Source organism: Oreochromis aureus, linkage group 14 (genome assembly GCF_013358895.1).
Source record: "Oreochromis aureus strain Israel breed Guangdong linkage group 14, ZZ_aureus, whole genome shotgun sequence".
Taxonomy (NCBI): Eukaryota; Metazoa; Chordata; class Actinopteri; order Cichliformes; family Cichlidae; genus Oreochromis; species Oreochromis aureus.
Window position 1 is genome coordinate 23867979 of NC_052955.1, and position 23038 is coordinate 23891016.

At 40.0% G+C, this 23038-nt stretch overlaps 2 protein-coding genes and 1 long non-coding RNA gene across 7 annotated transcripts; 2 read left to right on the plus strand and 1 right to left on the minus strand.

Annotated features, from left to right (window-relative positions):
• The first annotated feature begins 944 nt into the window (after nt 1–944).
• vwa7 (von Willebrand factor A domain containing 7) lies at nt 945–11649 on the plus strand. Of its 3 annotated transcripts, XM_039598126.1 has the most exons (17): nt 948–1102; nt 1799–2070; nt 2263–2496; nt 2616–2712; nt 3503–3637; nt 3761–3956; nt 4071–4240; nt 4341–4453; nt 4576–4692; nt 5327–5542; nt 6070–6202; nt 6564–6716; nt 6869–6961; nt 7052–7350; nt 9580–9716; nt 10697–10856; nt 10946–11649. In XM_039598126.1, the coding sequence occupies exons 2-17, from the start codon at nt 1837–1839 to the stop codon at nt 11507–11509; spliced, it is 3051 nt and encodes a 1016-aa protein (XP_039454060.1). In that variant the 5' UTR covers nt 948–1102; nt 1799–1836; the 3' UTR covers nt 11510–11649. The 3 variants fall into 3 exon arrangements, 2 of the variants coding, with proteins under 2 accessions (XP_039454060.1, XP_039454061.1); XR_005608131.1 differs by lacking the exon at nt 9580–9716 and having other exon boundaries at nt 945–1102; nt 10946–11083; XM_039598127.1 differs by lacking the exon at nt 948–1102 and having other exon boundaries at nt 1933–2070; nt 2243–2496.
• Nucleotides 11650–14126: 2477 nt separating this feature from the next.
• On the minus strand, nt 14127–16391 carry LOC120432846. Its single transcript, XR_005608132.1, has 3 exons — nt 16255–16391; nt 14902–14950; nt 14127–14469 (listed from the first exon to the last, which is right to left on the minus strand). It is a non-coding gene; the product is annotated as an uncharacterized LOC120432846 (long non-coding RNA).
• On the plus strand, nt 14729–21398 carry LOC120432845 (sodium- and chloride-dependent GABA transporter 2-like). 3 transcript variants are annotated; one of them, XM_039598129.1, is made up of 14 exons: nt 14729–14933; nt 16272–16412; nt 16521–16608; nt 16754–16886; nt 17682–17816; nt 17888–17991; nt 18106–18230; nt 19141–19253; nt 19330–19467; nt 19618–19720; nt 19959–20059; nt 20136–20306; nt 20476–20591; nt 20979–21398. In XM_039598129.1, the coding sequence occupies exons 1-13, from the start codon at nt 14771–14773 to the stop codon at nt 20566–20568; spliced, it is 1608 nt and encodes a 535-aa protein (XP_039454063.1). In that variant the 5' UTR covers nt 14729–14770; the 3' UTR covers nt 20569–20591; nt 20979–21398. The 3 variants fall into 3 exon arrangements, with proteins under 3 accessions (XP_039454063.1, XP_039454062.1, XP_039454064.1); XM_039598128.1 differs by having other exon boundaries at nt 20476–21398; XM_039598130.1 differs by having other exon boundaries at nt 14810–14933; nt 16369–16412; nt 20476–21398.
• Nucleotides 21399–23038: the final 1640 nt, after the last annotated feature.

Sequence of the window (23038 nt, forward strand, 5' to 3'; positions counted from 1 at the left end):
AATTATAAAAATAATAAGACACAAACTGTACTGTTCAGTACAGAAAGAAGCTTTTGTAACACTTGCTTTAGGTGACAGACAGAAATGTCAGTGTGGTGAACTAGATTATGTTACTGCAGGTGAACAGGAAACAGTAACCTTACCCTCAACAACCTCAGCACTCTTCTGGTAAATTGCAAAAGTTAGCAGAATTGTTTAGCCTCTTTCTTGCTATAAGTGCCTTCATGGAACCATGTACAATGCACCTGTCCTTCATTAGAACTGCAGCTCCTTGGCAAAGCCTCCCACTGATCACTTTCTATAACACACTAAAATTTCCTCTTGGGTGTGTTTTGGTTTGCCAGGGCAGGAGAGTGAGACACAGCAACAAAACAACCGTTGCATCTTGTGTTTCTCTTTCAATTGTAATAATTAATTGTAATAATTAAAATGCCAAAAAGGGTATAACAAAACAGCATAAGAAAACAACAACAAAAACACAAAGCAGAGACATCCTGTATTCTTTATAACCTTAACCACGGTTCAGTCCTGCAAGCTCAACACCCTCTTTGGAGTTGTCTAGCAACTGATTCCCCTCTTTGCAACGCCTTTGCAAAGTGCTTTTTTTTTGGTTTTGTGAGGAACACAGAGTGTGATACATGGCAAAGAGGGGGTTGGGGTAGGCCTTAGTTGAACACCCTGACTGGTAATATATTCAGTCCTATTGTGGTGAATCAATGCACCGTGCTTTAATGGGGAGATAAGGAGGGGCAATGGAGAGCTATGACGAGATATCTTTTGCTCCACAGTGCACCCCTAAAGCTAAGAAGCACACCCAAGACTATGCAGTATCACCTAAACTCTCATCTGAAGAAAGTGCCTCTAACATTCAGGTCCTGTTTTTTGTAGGGGTGGGAGGTTTTCTATATCCCTGAGGAGCAAATAAGAGACAAGAGCTCAAGGACGCACAAATGTGAAGACTTTGTTATTTTGTTTCAAAGACGGAAATGTTGTGATTTGCTTCACCACTGACAAGCCTGTGTTGTGGCGTTTCTCTGTACTCTTGATGCTGTGCTGCATGATCAAACAGATCTACAGATCTAGACATACAGGATGAACTGAGGTGAGACTGTTTTTACCAAGTTCTTTGGTTCTGACTACAGCTCTAAAGAAATATTTGCATTTGTCTGCTAATGTGGAAGCTAATAAAAATAACCAGTATGGCATGAAGTAACTCATACTTCATGCTCATCTAGTGCTCATTTTTGTACTGGAGTCAGTTAACGTATTAGGCTAAAGTGTTAAAAATAGATTAGTTGTGTTGGTAAATGGCAAGCGATTGCTTAAACTGACCTACACTACCAAAGTTTTTGCTTTGTGAAATGTTAAAGTGAATGACTGTCTTTGAATCAATCCTGTGAAAGGAGGAGAGTTTTAATTGAGACCATGACATGGTAAAAGGAACAGGTTGTTTTTATCGGCCTTGTGCTTTGTTGCACTCTCTCCTCGTGAAAGCACAGACTGTGAGAACAATCCCAAAGAATGTATCTGAATTAAGATGAAAAAACCAAAACAATAGGAGGCTCTGTACAGGCAAGGCTGAGAAAAATCTGAGAGGAGCTGTCGGAGGTGGTGGTAAGAAGCGGTGATGACAGAATAGTACGCATGGTTGAGTGGCACAGCTTGATCAAATTAGCACAAAACTTTACTGAACAATAGAAGTCGGGTCAGCTCAAATCCTTTCAGTTAAAAAAAAATAATCATGAAGCTTAACAAGAGTGATATCAGGCAAATGACATTTAGTTTTTATTTCATGCAGGTAGGACGTGACCGGCTCACTCTTTCCTCCAGAGCACAATGTCACAGCACAGAGGAATCTGGAGGAGGCAGGTGCACCTGTTTACCCTCCCTTACCTTCTTCTCCTGGCTTCACCGTGCGTGGGTTTCCTCCCTGACTTTTGGTCTAGAGTGCTGACTCTGTCCTGGGACTCACACACTCACCAGTACATTACAGAGCGGGCCATTCTAAATGTTACCCTGGAGACTCTGAGCGGACTAAAAAAACACCATGGAAACCATGATAAAGAGGAGGTGAGGTCATGTTTGCAGTCAGGAGATTTACTGAGTAACGCAGCATCAGTGGTTCATAAAGTGTTTGAATTACCACTTTAAGAAAGTATGCAAATTTAACTGAATAACTCTTTCTCCCTATGGTGATATTTGAACACAGACGTATTGCATTTCTTTCAAATAATGATAAAAGTCCTGGTCTAACGACTGCAGAGCAGACTGGGCCGTGGATTTTGGAGAGCTGTGGGAGAGGTGGTGAAATCCAATGCAGCCACGGACTTCCGGAGCTCCACAAGGTCTGACCCAGTTTACCACTTTGATTCAGAGCATATTGAAAGTGCCACAGTCATGCTACGACGGTTCTGGACCCACACTGTGCTCTCAGTGCGGGCCAAAGAGTATCAAAGTGCCCGTCATAGCCTGGGTCAGCTATTTCATTCACTGCAGGTAATCTGCCACACAGAACTGAATTTTAATAAGAGAGGGAGGGTTAGCTTAACCTTAGAGATATTTCATGACGTGAAATGTTATGGCTATGTTTTTGTTTTGAACATCTGCTCTGTCAGGACTTCTACAGCCACAGTAACTGGGTGGAGATGGGCCAGAGTTCTATTTACCTCCACCTGCTTCAGCCAGAGGAGCCAGCCGTGCCTGTAGCTAAAGGTGATTCATGAATGTGACATTACAGGCCCATTTAATCACAAAAACCAAATATAGTTGTATCTACACATTATTGTAAAGGACCTCTTGACAAGACTAGTTATTGAGGTACCAGCTTTACAGAATTTTTTCATTTTGCATCATTTCATCATACTGCATAGCTTCACATGTTAAAGTTACAGCTCTTCCACACTTTTCCTACTACCGATTTTGCTGCTTCTTCAGATGCCATTCTATTGTGGTCTAATCTGTTTTAATATGTTACTGTATAGTATTTATTTCATCATGTAGAGATCATTCAGTTATTATTTAACAATTCGATTATTATGCTATTTTGTAATCAGACTTGTAGCAGAATGGAGTCCCAGCAATGATAGAAATTAGGACAATGAGAGTGAAGATGAAGATGGAGGCTTGGGTGGTTCTATTATTGACAAGGGGGAGGCAGAGATGAAAAGGAAGTGGGTTTCATGAACAAGAATCTGAAAGGCAAAATGACTGAGTGCTGAGATTTAAACTAGGCAGAGCAGAGGCTGACTGACTCAACAAAATAAAGAAAATGATTGGATCAGAGCAATGATGTCAGTATTTAGTTTAGCAGGAAAATGGAAGTGATGTGGCTTTAAATTGTTCAGTGGAAATCAACTATCATTTTTATTGGTCATGCATTTAACACAGGCTCCCAATGTTTTTGAAAACCTGGCTGTACATATGTCAATATAATATATTCATTATTACATTACAAAAAAAGTTTAAATGTAAAAACTAAAGCCTTCATCATTTCTGCTTTCAGAAGACACACCTACCTGTATGGAGTGCTTCAGCACCACCTGTCGAAACAACCTTCTGCCAAGACTGAAAACTACACAGGAAAACTCTCAGCTGCTCACCACTGGATATTTCAGCACTTTTCCTCCAAAACCTCAGGGTAAACCTCAGCCACCTGCAGACAAAGTGTTACGAAAACACAATAAATAAACACATTTGGTTTTTAGAATATTTTAAAGACTTTTCTTTTTCAACTACTTTTTATGTTGTTGTTTTTTTTCAGGCAAATGCAGTCATGGAGGTATTCTAGACAGCAGCCGTTACTTGGGTGCCAAAGGGGGCATCAACAAGGACAGCACCTCACCTCTCTTCTCTCCTCATCATTACCTCCATCTCAAAGCTGCCACTTTGGCTACTGAGGCCACCCTGACTGTGCTGAGAGACCTCAGAGACTCTGTGGGCCACAGAAACTTTCTCAAGTAAGTTTAAACCACTGTTAAAGCTCCCTGAACTGTAGACTTGTTACAAGATTCAGGTGATGCCTGTGCTGTATGAAATGACGGTCTTTAATTGCTGCTGAACTCTCTTTGAAGACTCTTTAGTGTGAAGCAAGTTCCTGCACTGGTTTTTGTCATGGACACCACAGGCAGCATGTTTGAGGAGATCCACGCTGCTCGTCTTCGGGCTCAATCCATCATACAGAGCCGAGCTAACAGCCCAGGGCAACTTGGCACCTTCGTGCTTGTCCCCTTCCACGATCCAGGTGACAGCTGGTGGTAAACAGCACCTGCAGGTCATAGAGACTGCAAACAAGCTGTTCCTTATCACAGTCTGTAAGCATGTATATTTACTGTACTGTGCAGGAGTAGGACCAGCGTATGAGACTGATGATCCAGGCCAGTTCATGCAGCACATGGAGGAGCTGATGGCTCTTGGAGGAGGAGATGAACCAGAGATGTGCCTCTCTGCAATTCAGGTACATTTAGACACTAAACACTCAGAGAGAATAAGTGATGTTGTGTGTGTGCGTGCATGTGTGTGTGTACAGTTGTATAGATTGGACATGTCACCACTAACTTGCTCTCTTCTTGTTATTAGCTGGCACTCACTCACAGTCCACCTCTGTCTGAGATCTTCGTGTTCACTGACGCTTCCCCTAAAGACGCCCATTTATTCGATGTGGTGAAGGCCCTCTCCCTTGAGAAACAGAGCAAGGTATATGCACCTTTGAAGGGAAGTCTTTTTTTTCATCTGTCACATAACATTGTGTTTAGCAAAAATCAGAGCTGCTTTAAGGCTGACAGTGAAGACAAACACCAATCGAGAGCTGCTGTTTAAGAACCTGTTCTCAGATTTTCAAAAGTTTTAAATAAAAGCCTTCATCTGATGTGAGTGCTACTGGTTATACAGCTTCTGTTTGTATGTATATTTATAAAGAAAGCACTGCGTGAATTACATTTTCAGATGGGTTTTAAAGGAAATAAGAATTTCCTGGAGAAACTGTGCCTGGTGGAGATTACCTGCCTCATGTGGCCAGCAGGTGGCAGCAGCTACACTAGTTGAAAATGAAAAGTTTAATGGAATTGTAGTTTTTGTGACTGGCCACACAGTGGTGCTATTGTATCATGAGACCTTTTAACCAAAGGACAGTTTTGTTAACAAAGAAAATAATTCATCCAGCAGTTATACTAATAAGGAGCAAAAATAACATGCAGTCAGATTGAAAGATTGAAAGAACCCCTCTTGTTTGCCTTCTCTTGCTCACTGTGAAATTACTTTGGACAGGGGGACTGCAGTAAAGCAACCTGTATGTCAGTGTACTTACAGCTCATGCTGATTCTCCCTACAGGTGACTTTTCTCCTTACTGAAGATCCCAACTACACCAAAGAGAGCCGAGGCAGGTTAATGAGGAGGAAGAGGAGAAGCAGAGAACCTTTATCTCCTGATCGTTTTAATCTCTACTCTTCACTGTCCTCCCTGTCAGGAGGATTAACAATATTCACCACCAACTCTGACATACACAGGGTCTCCACAATAGTGGAGGACAACACAGCAGCTGACAAGGTGCCAAAATAAGATTCTTTACTGGAAATTCACTCCAAACTAATTTAGCAAGTTATTTAAGGAACTGAAGCAGTACATTAGCTCACAGTAGATGTTAACTTCACTCATTCTAGTGGTCTTAATTTCCCACCTTCATAATTCATCAACCATTTAATATTAGAAAGTTTCAATTAAATATGAAATTTTCTGTTGACCCAATGCTCTAATTTTCATAGAGAACAAACGTGGCAACTGCTGCTTATAAAGCGTTGAAAAAACAATACAATTTCCTTTTCTACATGACAGTTAGCATATGTAAATCTTTTTAATCAAGCAGTCTATGTGAGCTGCAACTTTTTGTCGAGTCGAGAAATGTGTCAGATTTTATAAAAGATTATATCACAAAGTATATTTCTAATATCTATTTTTTTTAGTTTCTTCTCCAGCAAGCCTACTAATTTCTCTTTTATACCTTTAATTTCATAATGATATCACTTATAATTACCCTTCATTACGTATCAGAACCTATTTTTCTTCTCCTACCTCAGGTGACCCTCCTCCATGTGGAAAGTCACAAAGACCTGATGTCCGTTCATACATTTAGAGTTGATAGCTCGGTAAAAAGTGTTACCCTACATGTCTCTGGCACTATGACGGAGTGTATTCTTACCAGTCCATCAGGTAATTTTCACACCATATTAACAACAGCTATGAAGTCAGGGTTAGCTTTTTTTCCATCACGACACTGCACTTTGTAACATACTTTTCATTTGCGTGAAATATCATGTACAGGGTGCAATTTCCCTGTAATTAAATTGAATTTCAGCATATTTTCTTTTAAATAGCAGTATAATTATATTTACATGCAAATATTAAAAGGTATTTACACTACACTGAAATTCAGTTTAGTTACAGGGGAATTACACCATAGATGTATCACACATACTTTAAAGTGTTACCTTGCAAAGATCATTCTTTAAGTTTTTTTTTCTTTGCGATTTGAGGGTAAAATAAACCCAGCTGTTTATGCTTCTCTTCTCAGACCAAAGTCAGTCTCTGTTGAATGAAGAAGGTCCCCTAGCAGTGATACAGCAATTTCAGGGACTGTACCGCATCAGTCTGTTTCCTCCTTTACAGCCTGGCCAATGGAAACTGCAAGCCAAGAGCGATGGGCATCTTACGTTCAATGTCATAGGTAAAAGAGATAATATCGAGTACATCAAGCAGATCACCTGGCAGATATTCATTTTCACTTCAACTGCAGTTTTACTGTGGTATGAGATTTAATTAAAAAAAAAACAACAACATTTTTTTTAAATTGATTTGTCTTTTGATCTACACCATCAGGTGACAGTGGTGTAGACTTCCTGTATTATTTTGCAATTGTAACCAATGAGACACACCCGGGTCTGGCCAGAGTTGATGGTAATCCCACAGCAGGTGAGGGATTTTGATGAATTTACACAATCATAAGGATTTGTGAGCAAACAACATGTTTCCCGCCTAAGAATATACCTTTCTAATTTTCAGGTGTTCCTGCCTTTCTGGTGGTGGTTGTTACAGGCCTGGGTTCAGATATAGAGGCAGTTAAAGTTAAAGAGGCATCTTTTAGTCATGCAACACTGTTGGGGGCTGAAGGAGAGAGTCTTCAGCAGGTGAAGCTCAACTCCTCATCTTCATCTATCTATTCCTTGGAGGAGCTGGTGGGCTTGGTGGACCCTGTTCCCAGAGTTCCCTTCTGCATTAGACTTTCAGGACAGGACAGCAGAGGAAACAAACTGGAGAGGGTTTCCACAGAGATGGTGGAGCCCACTCACATTCAGATACAGGTAATCATTAGCAATAATGCTGAAGAGGACAGAGGCTGCCTTCTCCTCCAACTTTACTATAGTTCATCTCCGTTACTCTGTTATGTACATCTATTTTTCAATTTTTCTTATATTCTAAATGGAAATTGTTTTGGTTCAGTTATTTCAGTGCACAATAAATGTAAAGCACTCTTACAGTGTATCAGGAAAGTATTCCCATCCCTTCATTTGTTACACATCATTGTCATGCCTGCCTTATTCCAAAATAAGTAAAAAATATATATGTATATATATATGTATATATATATATGTATATATATATATATATATATACATGTATATATATATACATACATATATACATACATATATGTATACATATATATATATATATACATATGAACCCATTGAGTTCCTGATGAAGGCTCTTAGGGTCCTGTTGATCTTGTACAATTCTAGGCATTCCAGTATCCAGCTGTGGGGCATTGAGTCATAGGCCTTCTTGTAATCAATCCAGACAGAGCACAGGTTGGTCAGTCTGGTCCTGCAGTCTCGGCTGACTGTTCTGTCTACCAGTAGCTGGTGTTTTGCACCTCTGGTATTCTTGCCAATCCCTTTCTGTGCTCCGCTCATGTATTGACCCATGTGCCTGTTCATCTTAGCCGATCTGATGCCTGACAGGAGCTTCCATGTAGTGCTGAGGCAGGTTATTGGTCGGTAGTTGGATGGGACCGGTCCCTTCTGAGGGTCCTTGAGGATCAGGACCGTCCAACCTTCGGTTAGCCATTTCGGGTGTCTCTCGTCAACTAGCAGCTGGTTCATTTTGCCAGACACTCGTGGAGTGCAGTCAGCTTCTTTAGCCAGTATGCGTGAACCATTTTGGGGCCTGTTGCTGTCCAATTCTTCATACTAGAGACCCTTGCTTGGATGTCTGCCACCGTGATGGCTACCCTGTTCAGGGAGGTTGCTATGGTCTGCCCTCAGATCCACTAGCCACTGAGCATTGCCGTTATGGGTTGCGTCCTTCTCCCATATGCTCTTCCAGTATTGCTCCGCCTCCAGCCTTGGTGGCGCCATTCTCGTATTGTTCCTTGCCACAGAGAATACACCTTGGCTGGTTCTGTGGAGAACAGCTGGTTTATTCTCCTGCCTTCTATCTCTCTGGTGTACCTCCTCAAGCGGCTGGCCAAGGCTGTTAGTATTTGCTTGGCAGGTATGGACAGGCTCCCTGGCTCCCCTTGCCGTAGCATTTATGTTGTATCTCGTCAATCTCTAGCTGTGAGAGCAGTGCCTTCTTCCAAATGTTGGAACACTGAGCTACTAGTTGTTTCGTCGTTAGTGTGGAAGCTGGGTATCGAAGATTCCATAGGTCCCTCATCCTATTCATGTAACCCCTTCCGCCAGGGGTTACTATACAGGCTTGACTCCACCAATCAAGCCTGTATGGTAACATGACCAGACAGAAGCCATTCCTCTGTAAAAAGCACATGACAGCCCACCTGGAATTTGCCAAAAGGCACCTGAAAGGCATTCAGACCATGAGAAATGAGATACTCTGGTTAAATGAATTGAACTTTTCTCATCACTGCTTATTACCTGACCGATACCATCCCTACATTGAAGCATGCTGGTGGGAGCATCATGCTGTGGGGATGTTTTCAGTAGTAGAATCTGTGAAACTAGTCAGAGTCGACTGAAAAATAAATGCAGTGAGGTAGAGACTTTCTTGATGCACTTTCCACTTTGGATCCAGGACTGGGGTGAAGGTTCATCTTCCAACAAGACGACCCTATGAAGACTCTCTAAGACCACTTCTTTGTTATATCCTGGAGTGTCCCAGCCAGAGACCAGGTTAGAACCGGATTGAACATGTCTAGAGAGATTTGAAAATGGCTGCGCATTGATGCTTCCCATCCATCCTAATGGAGGTTGAGAGGTTCTGCAAAGAAGAATGAGAAAAATGAAAACAACCCCAAAATGTCAGTATGGGATATTTTGTGTTGAATTTTGAGATGAGAAAGCTGTAACATGGCAAACTGTAGAACAAGTATAGTGCTGTGAATACTTTCTGGATTCACAGTTTTCTCTGTAAAACTCTATTGTCTTTCTTCTTTAAATTCTGCAGGGCCAGATGGCAGACTTATAAGTTATTGATTACCTCCAGTATCTACGTAGAGGTGTCAGGTGATGACCTTTCTTTGACCAGTGGTCCGTGCAGTTTTGACACAGTCTGTTTCACACATTATTCAGGTGCTTTCTCTTCCTGACCTCGTGCCTGGTCAGAGTGCAGTGGTGAACTTTGAGATCCAAAACCATGGTGCAGCACGGAACTTCAGTTTGACAGCCGATGATGACTGTGGATATCTTCATATGACAGGGCCACACAGGTAGATCAAAACGAAAATACATCTTGCTCAGGTGCAAAGCAAACTACAAAGAACTTAGACTGCCATCCTGTTTCTTTTGTCACCTTCGGTGGCATTCTCTCACCTTTGCAAACTATTTAAACTAAGTAACACAAAATTATTTTTAGAGCAGTTATTAAATTATACAGTTGTGTAAAAAAGTCTTGAGTCACCCCTCAATTCTGCCCTTCTTATCAGATTAGCTTTCTAATTTTCTTTTTTTCTAGTGGATTTGATATTAAGGGTGTGCACTTATTGCAGTGTGTACTTGTGCTTTAGATGGGGAAAAGAACTAATTTTAAATTATAACTTTATGCACATTGTTATTAAAACACATCATTTGTTCCCATTTCTTTCTAATGAAAATTTCAAAGATAACACTGTGAAACAGCAACAAAAATTGACCAACAAGATGATTCAAAAGAACTATTAGCTGAAAACTTGGCATATTTTACCATGCTGTGCAGTGTGTCATTAAAAAGTGTGAGGAAACTAGACCAGTTGAGGACAAAAGAAGAAGTGGCATGTCCACTTAACTATCCATAACAGATAAAGATGCCTTTAAAGGCCGTCATGAAGCCATCCCCAAGGAAGGGAAACAGGGAAAAGCTTAGATATGCCAAATTATGGACTGAAAATCTATTCATTCACTCACTGGTAGAGGCAAGCTACAGCTGCCCTGGGGCAGACTGACATATCGCACCATCGACCCCTCTGGCCATCACCAGTAGGCAGTAGGTGAAGTGTCTTGCCCAAGGACACAACGACCAAGAGCTGGGGATTGAACCAGCAACCTTCCGGTTACGAGATGAGCTTTCCAACCCCATGAACCACGGTCACACAGTTGCGTCTATTTTGCATTTTAAGAACAATATAAATTAAATGATGGCTGGTTCAAAACTCCGGCACAGTATTGTAAGTATAAGTTAAATGATTTCACAATTCATGTTTTTGCCCTTCAGCTTTCCTGTAGCAGAACAAAGGTCTTTTCGTGACCAGGTGTCCCTCCACACTCCTGCCACAGCTCAGGCAGGGGTGACAGTCACCCTTACACTGACTGTAAATGATCTTCATTCTGCTGACTCAAATTATGCAGTGGCCTACTTGACCGTGGTCCCTCAGGTGAGCGATAAGAGAAACTGCAGGATATTCTGCCAAAAACTTATGCTTTTTGGTTTATGGTGTGTATGATGATTTTCTCTTGCCTACAGGATTCAGACACGTCCCCACCATCCTGCTCTGCAGCACGAGTCCAATCTAACTGTTCTGCAATTTGCAACGCGACTAGCTGGAGTGTGTCTCTGTCTGTATCAGATATCGGACACTCTGGCCTTGATGCTCTGCAGCTACAGGAGGGTGAAGGTATTCTGACTTTGTTCCACAGTACCCCAACCTCAGAGGACAGCCTTGGAGAGCCTGGCCTTGAGCTGCAACAGACAAAGAGGGATAAATCAACAAATGGAGACTACCACCACCACCAAGAGCAACACAAACAAAAGGCCAGATTAGAGACAGGAGGCCCCCCTTTCAATATTTCTGAATGGTCGCTAGATGTATCTCAGCCACTGTTTGTGAGGTACACATCCAGCTGCTGCTCTACTCAGGCAGAGATGCTGGTTTGGGACAAAGCAGGAAACATGAAACGCTGCCATCTAACACCTGGTCAGAAGAGGCAGCTACAAAACAAGAGTACAGAAACCAGTGGGACTGGACAGAAAATGCCCACAGGCTTCTTTTTCTTGCTGTTAGGCCTGCTGTGCTTTCCTCTGCTTTAGCCGTGTGATTACAAATGTTTTGCTGGTCAAAATGATCTGTGGATCACTTGGTACAAAGCTTGTTCTCTGTATTTTCAAGGGCAAAATCTGAAAAACCAATAAAAATTTTTTTCGTATTGATATTAAAAAAATGCAAATTTGCAAAGAATAAAAAATATTTTATTGCACTTCCTTTTATTTTGCTACAACTAGATTATTATACCTTTCATGTGTGAGAGGTGGATTTATTTGTAGTTGGCGAGCAGCACCAATTACACCAAGGCGAGCTTTAATGCTGATAGATCAAGGCATAAACAAAGTCGAGAATCTAAGAAATTAATTACAAAAACAGAAGATATAAAATTCAGAGATTAGTATTAGTTATTATTAATCTCTGGCTCTCTTCCAGCATGTCTTTATCCTGTCCTTCTACCCTCACCCAAACCGGACGTAGCAGATTGTTGCCCCTCTCTGAGCCTGGTTCTGCAGGAGGTTTCTTCCTGTTAAATGGGAGTTTTTCCTTCCCACTGTCACCGAAGCACTTGCTCATTGTAGTGGAGATATCAGGGATAGGCACGATTGTGGCACTGATTCAGTCTTTAGCACTATGGTCACCCCGGTGTGTCGTCCAGAACACCACTTAAGGCCAAATAGTCCCAGAGTATGGAAGAAGGAGCTTGATGTTTGGTTTGAGGCATTTTATTCTCACAATTCAATTCCTGTGGCTGTAAACACAGGTGTCTGTGTGTGTGTGGTTTCCTACAAGGGAAATACACAATACAAATAAATGATTAAAAAAAGAGAATAGATAAGTGACATATTCGGATATAGACATAATACAATATAGTTAACATAACTATATATAAAGATCAGAGCAATGTAGTACACTTCTACTTAAACTGTGCAACTGAACGGCATTAGTGCGAGGTTAAGTTACCGTCAGTACATAGGAACTACTTGGTAGTTGTAAAAATAAAGGCTTCCCTTTATAAAGGCTTGAAGGGCAAGCGCTTGAAGGTGATCCTTCCGGTGGAACTACGATCGGTATTTTAACGATCCTCATAACAAATTGTCCGCTACAAACTCCGTATTATAAAGTAAACAACCACTTGCACCACATACATACAGAGAAGCTCTGATAACACAGCAATGAAGTTATGGACATATGAGAGACCGTACAACTAAAACTAAAACAGGATAAGCTAACTAAGATCAATTAGCATATGGAATGAGGGTGAACTCACGCGTTGCATGCGTGGCCTATGAACTACATTGGCTCCTAAATAGTGAACATATTACAGTATCAACACAATAAGATAAGATAAGATAAGATAAGATAACCTTTATTAGTCCCACACGTGGGAAATTTGTTTGAAAATGAAACACAGGTTAATACTCACTTATCATTCACGCACACGTATTCGCAACTTTTCCAATCTTAAATAAAAGAAAAAAGTAGAAACAAAGCAATGGGTAAATAACTCTGTATTGTTTTCACAAACCATCGTTTAATGTTAAAGATGAAAAAAGCATTTCTTAACAGATTGAAAAAAGTTGTTTTACTATGATATCATGCAGACACCTGACAAATTTAGGAAGCAGTGTATGTATACCACTAATCAGAGTAATATTAAAGAGTAGCCCATAATAAGAATTGACTGATGGGTCTTCACTTTTCTCCTCTGAGGTCCATTTATCTAGACAAAGCAAGTATTGAACACTCTCAGTGTCTTTAGACCTTGAATACAATCTGGCAAAGGTAAGAAAGTTGGAAACAAAGAATTTTGCAGAGTCATGCACCTTGTTTATATTTAATTGAAAAATCTGAGAAACCTTCCTTTGTGCTTCAACTGTAGGATTTTAACTTAAATATTTAAACTAAAATTAAACATTTAAGTACTTTCCTACGACCCTTGCTAAACCCTGCTACTCAGTTATTTATTTGAAATTTGGCTCTCTCTACCTTCATTGCCAGCCTTAGAGAACCAACAGAAGCTACTGCAACCACCAACACAACCTCACAGTCAAATTAGAGACTTGAGACCCCCCTTTTAAGTGCACCTCCTCTTCTGCTCCAACCCCAAGATTTTTACTCGCAATATGCTCATGATGGTTTCCTTCAAACTTTTACTTTTACCAACACAAAAGACTGGCAAGTATAGCTTAACGAACGGCAGTTGTGACATAGCGACACAGCACAACTAAATTTTTTACCCCTCCTATATCTGAGATGCATCTTGATAAACATAGACCCCAACAAGTTAAAAGTGAAAGCTTTTAAATATTGAAACATTTTTTGTTTTTTTTCACCCAGTTGTTTTCCTGGAATTAATTAATGTTTCTACTGAAAACTTATTAACTCATTCCTCAACACAGAATTGGCAGAGAATATAAAGGCAGTGATGATTAGAGCACCAAGCGCAGAGGCATCATTGTCCGCACCCTGAACTTTTGGAAATGATGAAAAGAAAATCTACACAGAGAGACACACAGCCAGAGGTGGAGGAGCGAGGACACTGGGGAAATAAGGTCGAATTTCTCCTTGCTGTGGCAGGAAATATTGTCGGCGTGGGGGAACGTGTGGAGGTTTCCCTACCTCTGTTACAAAAATGGAGGGGTAGGCATTCCTAACACTTATGTTTAATTCATTTAATATATTTATTTTACATTAACTAACCAAAATGTGTGTTAATCTTGTAGGATTATATTGATTGTGCAAAGCATGAGCAAAATAAATTGCTAGTTCACAGTCTCTGAAATGAGACTGAAAGTGTGACTTCACACTCCACTGGTACTCTGGGAAATGTTAATTTTATCACTTGAGGTGACATCTGTAGGTGAGGCCAAGCAGGGCTCTCCATCTATTTGAAGTATTTTGGATTTTGCAGCACCTTGATTCCCTCAAATCTGATGCCAGCATCCAAAGTAGAGACTCTGCTCCATTGAATTCAATAGTATCCAGTCCTCAGGCAGCTTGTTTACTTGCAACAGGATCATTATAATAAAAAAAAGAGAAAACAATATTATTAATTTATAAAAATTGTAATTTTAATTGTGAAATCAACTTTCACAAATGAAGTAAAGTTCTAGTACAAAGTAGTAGTAGTAGTAAAAGTACTAATCAAATAATTAATTAGTAAACAGTTCATTTAATAACTTCCCAATATGTTGTCTTAATTCTGGTAGTATGTTTAAACAACTGATATATGTTTTGTTTTAAAAGCATATACCAGGTCCATTTTTAATTGAGTAAGCTTGTTACTCAGAAGCTGCACAACAGATATGTTTGCTGTGTATGTTTTTAATTCAGGTGCATTCCTGGTGCCATATCTGGTATTTGTGGTAACCTGTGGTGTACCTGTGTTCCTGCTGGAGACAACTATAGGGCAGTTCACCCAGGAGGGTGGCATTACCTGCTGGAGGAAGCTTTGCCCACTAGCACAAGGTAAGCTGTTCAGGCATCTATAATAACAAGAAAACATCATGTTATCCTTCTCTTCAATGGCCATTTATTCACAGTCTTGCACAACTGTGTCTCAAACTGTAGTGAACAAGTTAATAAGTATTTAAAGTTAACCCAGTTCTGTACTTATCAATCCTCAAGTTAAGAGTTCAAGCCTTAACTGAGAGCAAACAATTACTGACAACATTGTGTTTTGCAAGCAGTGATTTAGGCAGTTTTAAAGGAATAAGATATAATATCTATGCATTTAAATTGAACATTTTTAGGCTAATATTATGCATGTGGTTGACTTTTTACATTATCTCAAATATCTCCCATGATGTTCAAATTAGAAATACTCAATTTTATTAAATATTGACATTTATTTGTCCCCTTTACTGCAGAGAGCTACCCAGCTAATGTATAAAAACTGTGTTTGTGGCACTCATTATTTATTTATTTTCAAAGGATTCTTCTGACCATGAATAACAGGTGCTGGACTATCCCAAAACTGAATTCTACACATAAAAGTAGCTACTGTAGCTGCAAGTTATTGGACAAGTTATTATTATTATTATTGTTGTTTTGGCCAGCTGAGTCTTAACATTTTGCTGAAAGCACTGAAAATACAGGCAAGTCACAATTACAGCTCACCCAACTTTTTACTAGGCTCCCTTTTCACATGTAACCTGCTACAGTATCTTGAGATATTATTGTAGCAAAAATCTGAATACGCACACATGGATTTCAATACCCACACACAAATCAAATGTGCACATGCAAAATGAAATGTATATCCAAGGAAAAATAGGATCTCTCAATGCACAACAACCTTGAAGGAGATGGGCTTCAGCTGTAATCACACCAGGTGCCACTCAGATAAGAACAGGAAACTGAGACTGTGATTCACAGAAGCTCACAAAAACTGGAGAAAAGAGCAAACCTTTTGTCTGATGGTAGGTTTGGCATAGAAGCATGAGTCCACACTGCCTTGGATGAGTGGCTCAGGCTGGTGGTGGTGGTGATGGTTGTGTAATGTGGTGGAAATTTTCTTGGTACACCGTGTGCCCCTTAGTACCAACTGCACATTGTTTAAAGGCCAGAGCCTACCTAAGTATTGCTGATGACCATGGCTACTTTGAGCAGGATAATGTCATATTATCCTGTTATATCACAAAATCATCTTAAACTGGTTTCTTGAACATGACAATGAGTTCACTCAAATAGCCACCACAGTCACAGACCTCAAGGCAAAACTGTTTAGTAACCCTAAAACAACAAAGAGTCTGAGTAATTGATAAATGGAGATTTTTGTCATCATTACCTGTAAATGCCTTTCAGGGATTGGCTTTGGTGGACAGCTAATCCTCTTCTATAACTGTATGACCTACATCATTATTCTGTCCTGGGCTTTGCTCTACCTCGTGTTCTCCTTCAGCTCTCAGCTTCCTTGGGCCTCCTGCAACAACTACTGGAACACAGGTAAAATGCAAAGATTGTTTCCAATTTCCAATAAAAATTGTTGAAGTATGTTTAAGTATTTGAACTTTAATGTTTTGACACTTTGGCACTTTGACACTCTCCTCTCAGAGGGCTGTGTAGACTTTTCAACACAAAATAACACCGTCCACTGGACCAACCAGACAAACTCGACCTCTGCAGCCACCGAATTTTGGGAGTATGTCTATGTAGATGGACTAAAAAAGCCTACATACCAAGTTATTTAAAGCCCAATAAAACATTTTGTACCTTTTGCAGCTATATATATCTCCATCTATCTATCTATCTATTTTTTTAACCTTCTACATTTAATTTACTTCTAGACGACGAGTGCTGATGATCTCAGGGGGCATTGAGGAAATAGGCAGCATCCAGTGGGAGGTGCTGTTGTGCCTCATTGCTATGTGGATCGTCTGCTACTTTTGTGTCTGGAAAGGAGTCAGATCTACAGGAAAGGTAGTTGTGCAGGCTGTAAAACTGTGGTAAATTCAGTGGGGTGGAATAATTATTTGATCCCCTGTAGAAGTTGTAAATTTGTCTACTTACATGACTCTCTAATGAGTCTCTAATTTTAATGGTAGATTAATTTCAATGGAGTGAGGCAGAATATGACATAAAAGGCATGTTATTAATTGATTTGCATGTTATTGGATGAAATAAGTATTTAACTTGAAGTGTTAGCTACCTGCACAAATTTTCCATGTTTTATGGAGAAAATATAGAAAACTGTTGTCAACGATCTGTGGGTGCAGATCGTGTGTGGCAATGTGAGGACCCCGGTGCAGACGACAGAGGAAAAAAGGAACTTAATAACAAAAGGCGAAAAACACAAAGGTACAAAAGTAAGAAAACCCAAAAGCCAATAACTAATCTAAAATGTGAGAAACTAAACTTAGGGCAACACACAGGAAAAATAGACATAACGACACAGGGGAAACTGTGTCATTAGCCAATCTATGGGAACCAGAATTCTGGCTAGGTTGTAAGGGCTCAAGTACTTATTTCACTCAATGACATGACATGGTTTTTCTCAATGACAAATCAGTTTATAACTTTTATTTAATGTGTTCTCCATTAAAATTAAATTACCACAAAAGTTAGAGACTGTTCACTGTTTTATAAGCAATGAAACTTACAAAATCAGCTGGGGATCAAGTAATTATTTTTCCTCAGTGTAGCTATATATACAGTACATATACATAGTACATATCGAGTAAACACTTAAATGTTCTGAAATGTTTTTTTCCACAGGTGGTATATGTCACAGCTACCTTCCCCTATGTGATGTTGTTAATTCTGCTGATTCGTGGCCTCTCTCTTCCCGGAGCATTAGAAGGAGTGATGTTTTATCTTCTGCCTGAACCCTCACGACTAATGGACCCTCAGGTACGAGCTCAAATCTAAAACAGTGTCTAATACAGGTGGACAAGTGTACTACTGTTGCTTTGTTGGAACAGGTGTGGATGGAGGCTGTGAGTCAGATCTTCTTCTCCTACAGTATCGGTGTGGGTTCCCTAACTGTGCTGGGAAGCTACAACAAATACAACAACAACTGCTATAAGTACATGATGATCAATAGTTATTTAAGCTTAATTTTAAATAAATATTTCAATCCTCATATTTTGCTGCATGCAGTGACTCCATGGAGTATGCACTTTGTTTTTGTGATCTGCAGAGACTCTCTGATGCTGTGTTTGCTGAACAGTGGTACCAGTGTTGTAGCTGGTTTTGCTGTCTTCTCAGTGCTGGGATTCATGGCTCATGAGCAAGGCGTTCCCATTGCAGAAGTGGCCGAGTCAGGTGTATATCACAAACGTGCAGCCACATTCTCCTGGACCCATAAATATGACATAACAGTGATCTATAAATGGACTCAATCTTACATAACAATATTATGGCAGCATGTCTCAACTGGTCACAGACTTGGTAACAGAAGGAGAAAGATTTTTAAATTTTTCAGGGCTCTGTTTAATTGTTAGGCTTGATTTTCAAGAACAGTATTTTTTGAATGATTTCAGCATTTTTTGTTTACAAAAGTTAATTTCTCAGTAGTAAGTTTATACCTAATCTATGGGAACTTGTTTCCAGGATTGGAAGAAGAACAACAAAGCACTTTTGCCATTAAAAATTCAAAATTTACTATATCTCAATAAGAAAATAGGCATCCAAACATTGTGTGAAAGTTTCCTTGTTATCTTGATTATAGGAATTGGGGGGTTGTGGAAGAAGAGGAGAAATGTGGAACAGAAGGATTGTTTTTTCTGTAATATTCACATTTCTACAGAAAAACAGAATGCTTTGTTAAATGTTTGAGTCACTAAGTTTACATTTTGTGATGCTTAATTTGAAATTAAGACTTAGGTCTCAGTGGCAAAAAATTATTTTTACAGCTGTGGAAACAAACTACAATACTAATCAGATGTCAGCATCCTTCGAGTTCCAATAGGCAGACTATATTATGTGGGCTAAATCAGTCAGTGCCATTGTGCCATCACAGTCAAACACATGATTAGTGGTGAAAACCTGGTGTCATTTGATTTTTCCCTTTAAATATGAGCAGGCACAGTTGATTGTTCAATTTTCTGCATTCCTGCTGCCATATTTATGCCATTACACACCACAAACTGTACAAACTAAAACACAAACATTCGACACTGGCTGGCATGTTTTGTGTAGAAGGAGCTTAGTGTTCCATCATGTTGTGTTTCAGGTCCAGGCCTGGCGTTCATTGCATACCCTCAGGCTGTAGCCATGATGCCCCTGCCTCAACTGTGGTCCATCTGTTTCTTTGTTATGCTCATTCTCTTGGGTCTGGATACACAAGTAAGACACACACAACTTTGGAACATTGCATTTATGCTTTGAAATGTACTCATTATTTTGTCCATTCTCTGCACAGTTTGTTAACATGGAGGTGTTGATGACGTCCTTCATCGATATGTTTCCCAAAGTGTTGCGCAGGGCCGGCCGAAGGGAGATTTTTCTCCTTCTCTTCTGCCTAATATGCTTCTTCTCTCAGCTTGTCATGGTTACTGAGGTCTGTATGTAATGTATCACTGCAAAAACATGTTTTGGAAATGTGTGCTTGAGTCTGAAAGAAAATATTAAACATTACATATACTAATTTTCTGATTTTAGTGAGAAAAATAAATGCATGCGAAATAAATATCTGTGTCATTGTCTCCAGGGAGGGATGTTTGTGTTCCAGTTGTTTGACTACTATGCTTGCAATGGAGCCTGCCTCCTCTTCCTATGTGTGTTTGAAACTCTGGCACTGGGTTGGATATTTGGTAGGTGTGCTCTTGCTTTTATATCTCACACTAATGATGTCGTGACGATGACACGATCAGGGAAATTTTCTCAGATTTAGGACACTTGTGAGGACATTATAATGGAGTCTTTACATGACTGATTATGACTCCTTTGGCTGTCATTTGACCTTTATGTGAAAAAAATACATCCATGGCGTTCCATTGACACCATGTGTGATCTTTATATGTTGTTAATTTTGTTTCTTCTCCTATTAAGGGGTAGATAAGTTGTATGACATAATAAAGGACATGACAGGGACAGGAGCCAACTACTTCTTTAAACTCTGCTGGCTCTACCTCACACCACTGGTCTCACTGGTGAGTTGGGCTTTAAGTGTTAAGATGTCAACACTCAATTCTTTACCAACTAAACCATCTCCTTTTCATTCCTCAGGGCTCTTTTATATGTTCTTTAATCGAGTACCAGCCTCTGACCTTTAATCGGTGGTACGTCTACCCATCCTGGGCATATGTGCTGGGGTGGGTACTGGCTCTCTCCTCCATCCTGCTTGTTCCAGGATGGGCCCTGTATAAGCTGGGCACTGGGACTGGGACTCTAAGTCAGGTGGGATGACTGTGTTTTAACATTAAATATATAGTTAAACAAAAATGTATGGGTTTCATGTTTACTGGGTGATTTTTAACACAATAGAAATCATGATAATAACAATAGCTTTTTTAGAATTGCTATGAAACTTTTAAATTAAGACCAAATAATTTTCTCCATTTTGTAGCGTTTCCATCATCTGTGCCAGCCTAATCTTGAAAATTTAGAGAACCAAAAGAGGGAAACTGAGCTAGAGACCATCAGAGAACTTCTGCAGTAGTTCACACTCAACTGATACAAAAGGTCATCTGATACCAAAGTCTTTGTAACACCTACGATTTGGAGCCAAATGTAATGTCACTTTTTTTATTTTCCTTTACATTTTTCCACTTCTGTACCCATTTGAGCTGCATCATAGTGATTCTGGATACTGAAGCTGCAAAGAAAAATATCACTTCATTTGTACATTCATTCTTTCTTCATTACTTTGCAAAAATATAAAAATAATGAGGCCTTGGTTAGCATGTTCAATTTTAAAGTTATAGGCAGCTCAGTTACTAAAACAGTGAACAAGTTTGTGTTTGGCTAGTTTGGAGGTGTTACCAGGTGAATGCCCTCTCTCTCTAAGAAAAGTTTACAAAGTTGGATCTGAACAATCTACAAGACTTCTTGAGAATTGTTTTTGCACAGATGAGACCAAAGTGGAGAGCGGCACATTTGGAGAAAACCAAACAGCAGAGCAGCACAAACACCAATTACTCTAGCAAGAATTCAAGACAACTGTTCATAAACAAACGTCTGCAAATGTCAATGAACTGAGGCAATTTTGTAAGAAAAAGTGGACCAAAATTCCTCCACAATAATGTTATCTGCCTTTGCAACCGATGCCACAACTGCTGTTATGGGCCGATGGAGAGGAACACATATGTTTGTGTTACAGAATGACACAGAAAATGCTGTTGCAATTTGATATCATATGAAACACAGCACTAAGTGGACAGAGGATTATTTCTGACATGGTACCTATCAAACAAAATACACGCAAGATTGCCAGTCTTCTAGCTTGCTTACTTGCCACAAGTGCACTGTGCCACCTACCAATAGAAAGGAAAAAATAATGTGCACATTTCCACGAGAGAAATCCCACGCCTGGACCGTCGTTGACTGCCGCATGATTCTAGCCTGCGTTTTACATCCAACACAAAAACTGCAGTCGTGGTGCTTTCAATTGTACTCAGAACTCGGAAATTCTGCCTTCTGAATAGGAAGATGTAGGTAACACCAGACTGCAGATGAGCTGCATGCAGAGCTGGACTGGGTTAAAAAAAATCGTCCCGGGCATCTTGACTAGAGACCGGCCCACTATTATAGGAAAAATCATAAAGCCTTTGAATGAAAATAAACACTGTTGTGACAGTGATGTACACTGTTCTGATGGTATATGTATCAATCTATCAATTGTTTGTTGTAAGACTCAGATAATTATTTTTTTAAAAGCTAGATATTTTAAATGAGAATAAGAAAGAAAAGTATTTCTTTGTGCCCCCCTTTCCCTGTTAATGCCCTACATGGCCCCCCTGGCAACACTTTGCTAGACACGCCCCTGCACAGTTACCAGCTGTCAGCTACATCAGCGGTCCCCAACCTTTTTTGCGCTACGGACCGGTTTATGCCCGACAATATTTTCACGGACCGGCAATGAGGTGTCGCGGATGAATACAACAAAATAAAACTAGTGCCGGTACCGAAAAAAAGAAGATTTATTCATAACACACGTGAAAAGACCCAGGAAAACCGAGTTAACGATAAAAACGATAACAAAATAACGTTGAAAACCGATAAAAACCCTGAAAACCATACATTTCACACCTGAGCCTCAACTCTCGCGGCCCGGTACCAAACGACTCACGGACCGGTACCGGTCCGAGGCCCGGGGGTTGGGGACCGCTGAGCTACATAGAAAAGGATACTGGTGTTATTTGTCTCTCAGAAACAGTTCATAACTTCCCTTCAACTCATTCATGTCACCTAAAAGGTAAACCTGTTTCTCCATCACCTGTTCAGCTCTGATGATTCAGTAAGGACATCTCCTGGTTTCATCTGCATGTTTCCCTCTCACCAGATAACCAAACCGATATCATGACCAGCAGCTTAACAGCTGTGGCTCCAGCAAACATCAGCTGATACTAGAAATTAATATTAAATAAATTCTAACAACAGCTGATCAAGCTTAAACGTGCTGCTGTTGTTTAGCGCGACATCCGCTGGTTTCCTCTTTCTGGCGCAAAGTGGGCGATAAATAAACAAGAGAGAAAATCTGATCAGCTGATCATTGATCAGTTTCATGATTGAAGTAGAAACAGGAGAGAGAGGGGAGAGAATGAGAGAAGAGGCAGCTGCAGCGTAAACACAGAATAACTCCAGCTTTGTGTCTTTTTTATTGTAGCTAAAGTCCGGGACAAACTGTTCCTTTTCACCTCAATACGAAACGCGTAATATTTTCTCTGAATACCAGACGATTCTGTTTTTACAGGACGGTTGGCAACTCTAATAATTAACCGTATGAACAAAATAAAGTTCAACATCAGTAACATAGCACCCACACAGCTGTATAGAAACTCCGTCATGCTAGCTAGCACGCAGTACGAAAAAGTCAGCATAACGAAAATAAACTCCACCTAAACTTGGTTTATATCTGACCCAGATAGACTGCAGGTCATAACTTCTTACCTGAAGTTCAGTTCACCTGA

What these genes read in the sequence shown, in the direction of transcription:
- vwa7 (XM_039598126.1), top strand. Translation starts at nt 1,837, where the DNA reads ATGTCACAGCACAGAGGAATCTGGAGGAGGCAGGTGCACCTGTTTACC. An exon ending in ACAACACAGCAGCTGACAAG is followed by an intron (nt 5,543 to 6,069) that starts GTGCCAAAATAA and finishes CTCCTACCTCAG; the next exon opens with GTGACCCTCCTCCATGTGGA. An exon ending in TCTTACGTTCAATGTCATAG is followed by an intron (nt 6,717 to 6,868) that starts GTAAAAGAGATA and finishes CTACACCATCAG; the next exon opens with GTGACAGTGGTGTAGACTTC.
- LOC120432845 (XM_039598128.1), top strand. Translation starts at nt 14,771, where the DNA reads ATGTTTGCTGTGTATGTTTTTAATTCAGGTGCATTCCTGGTGCCATAT. An exon ending in GCTTTGCCCACTAGCACAAG is followed by an intron (nt 14,934 to 16,271) that starts GTAAGCTGTTCA and finishes AATGCCTTTCAG; the next exon opens with GGATTGGCTTTGGTGGACAG. An exon ending in TGCAGAAGTGGCCGAGTCAG is followed by an intron (nt 18,231 to 19,140) that starts GTGTATATCACA and finishes GTTGTGTTTCAG; the next exon opens with GTCCAGGCCTGGCGTTCATT.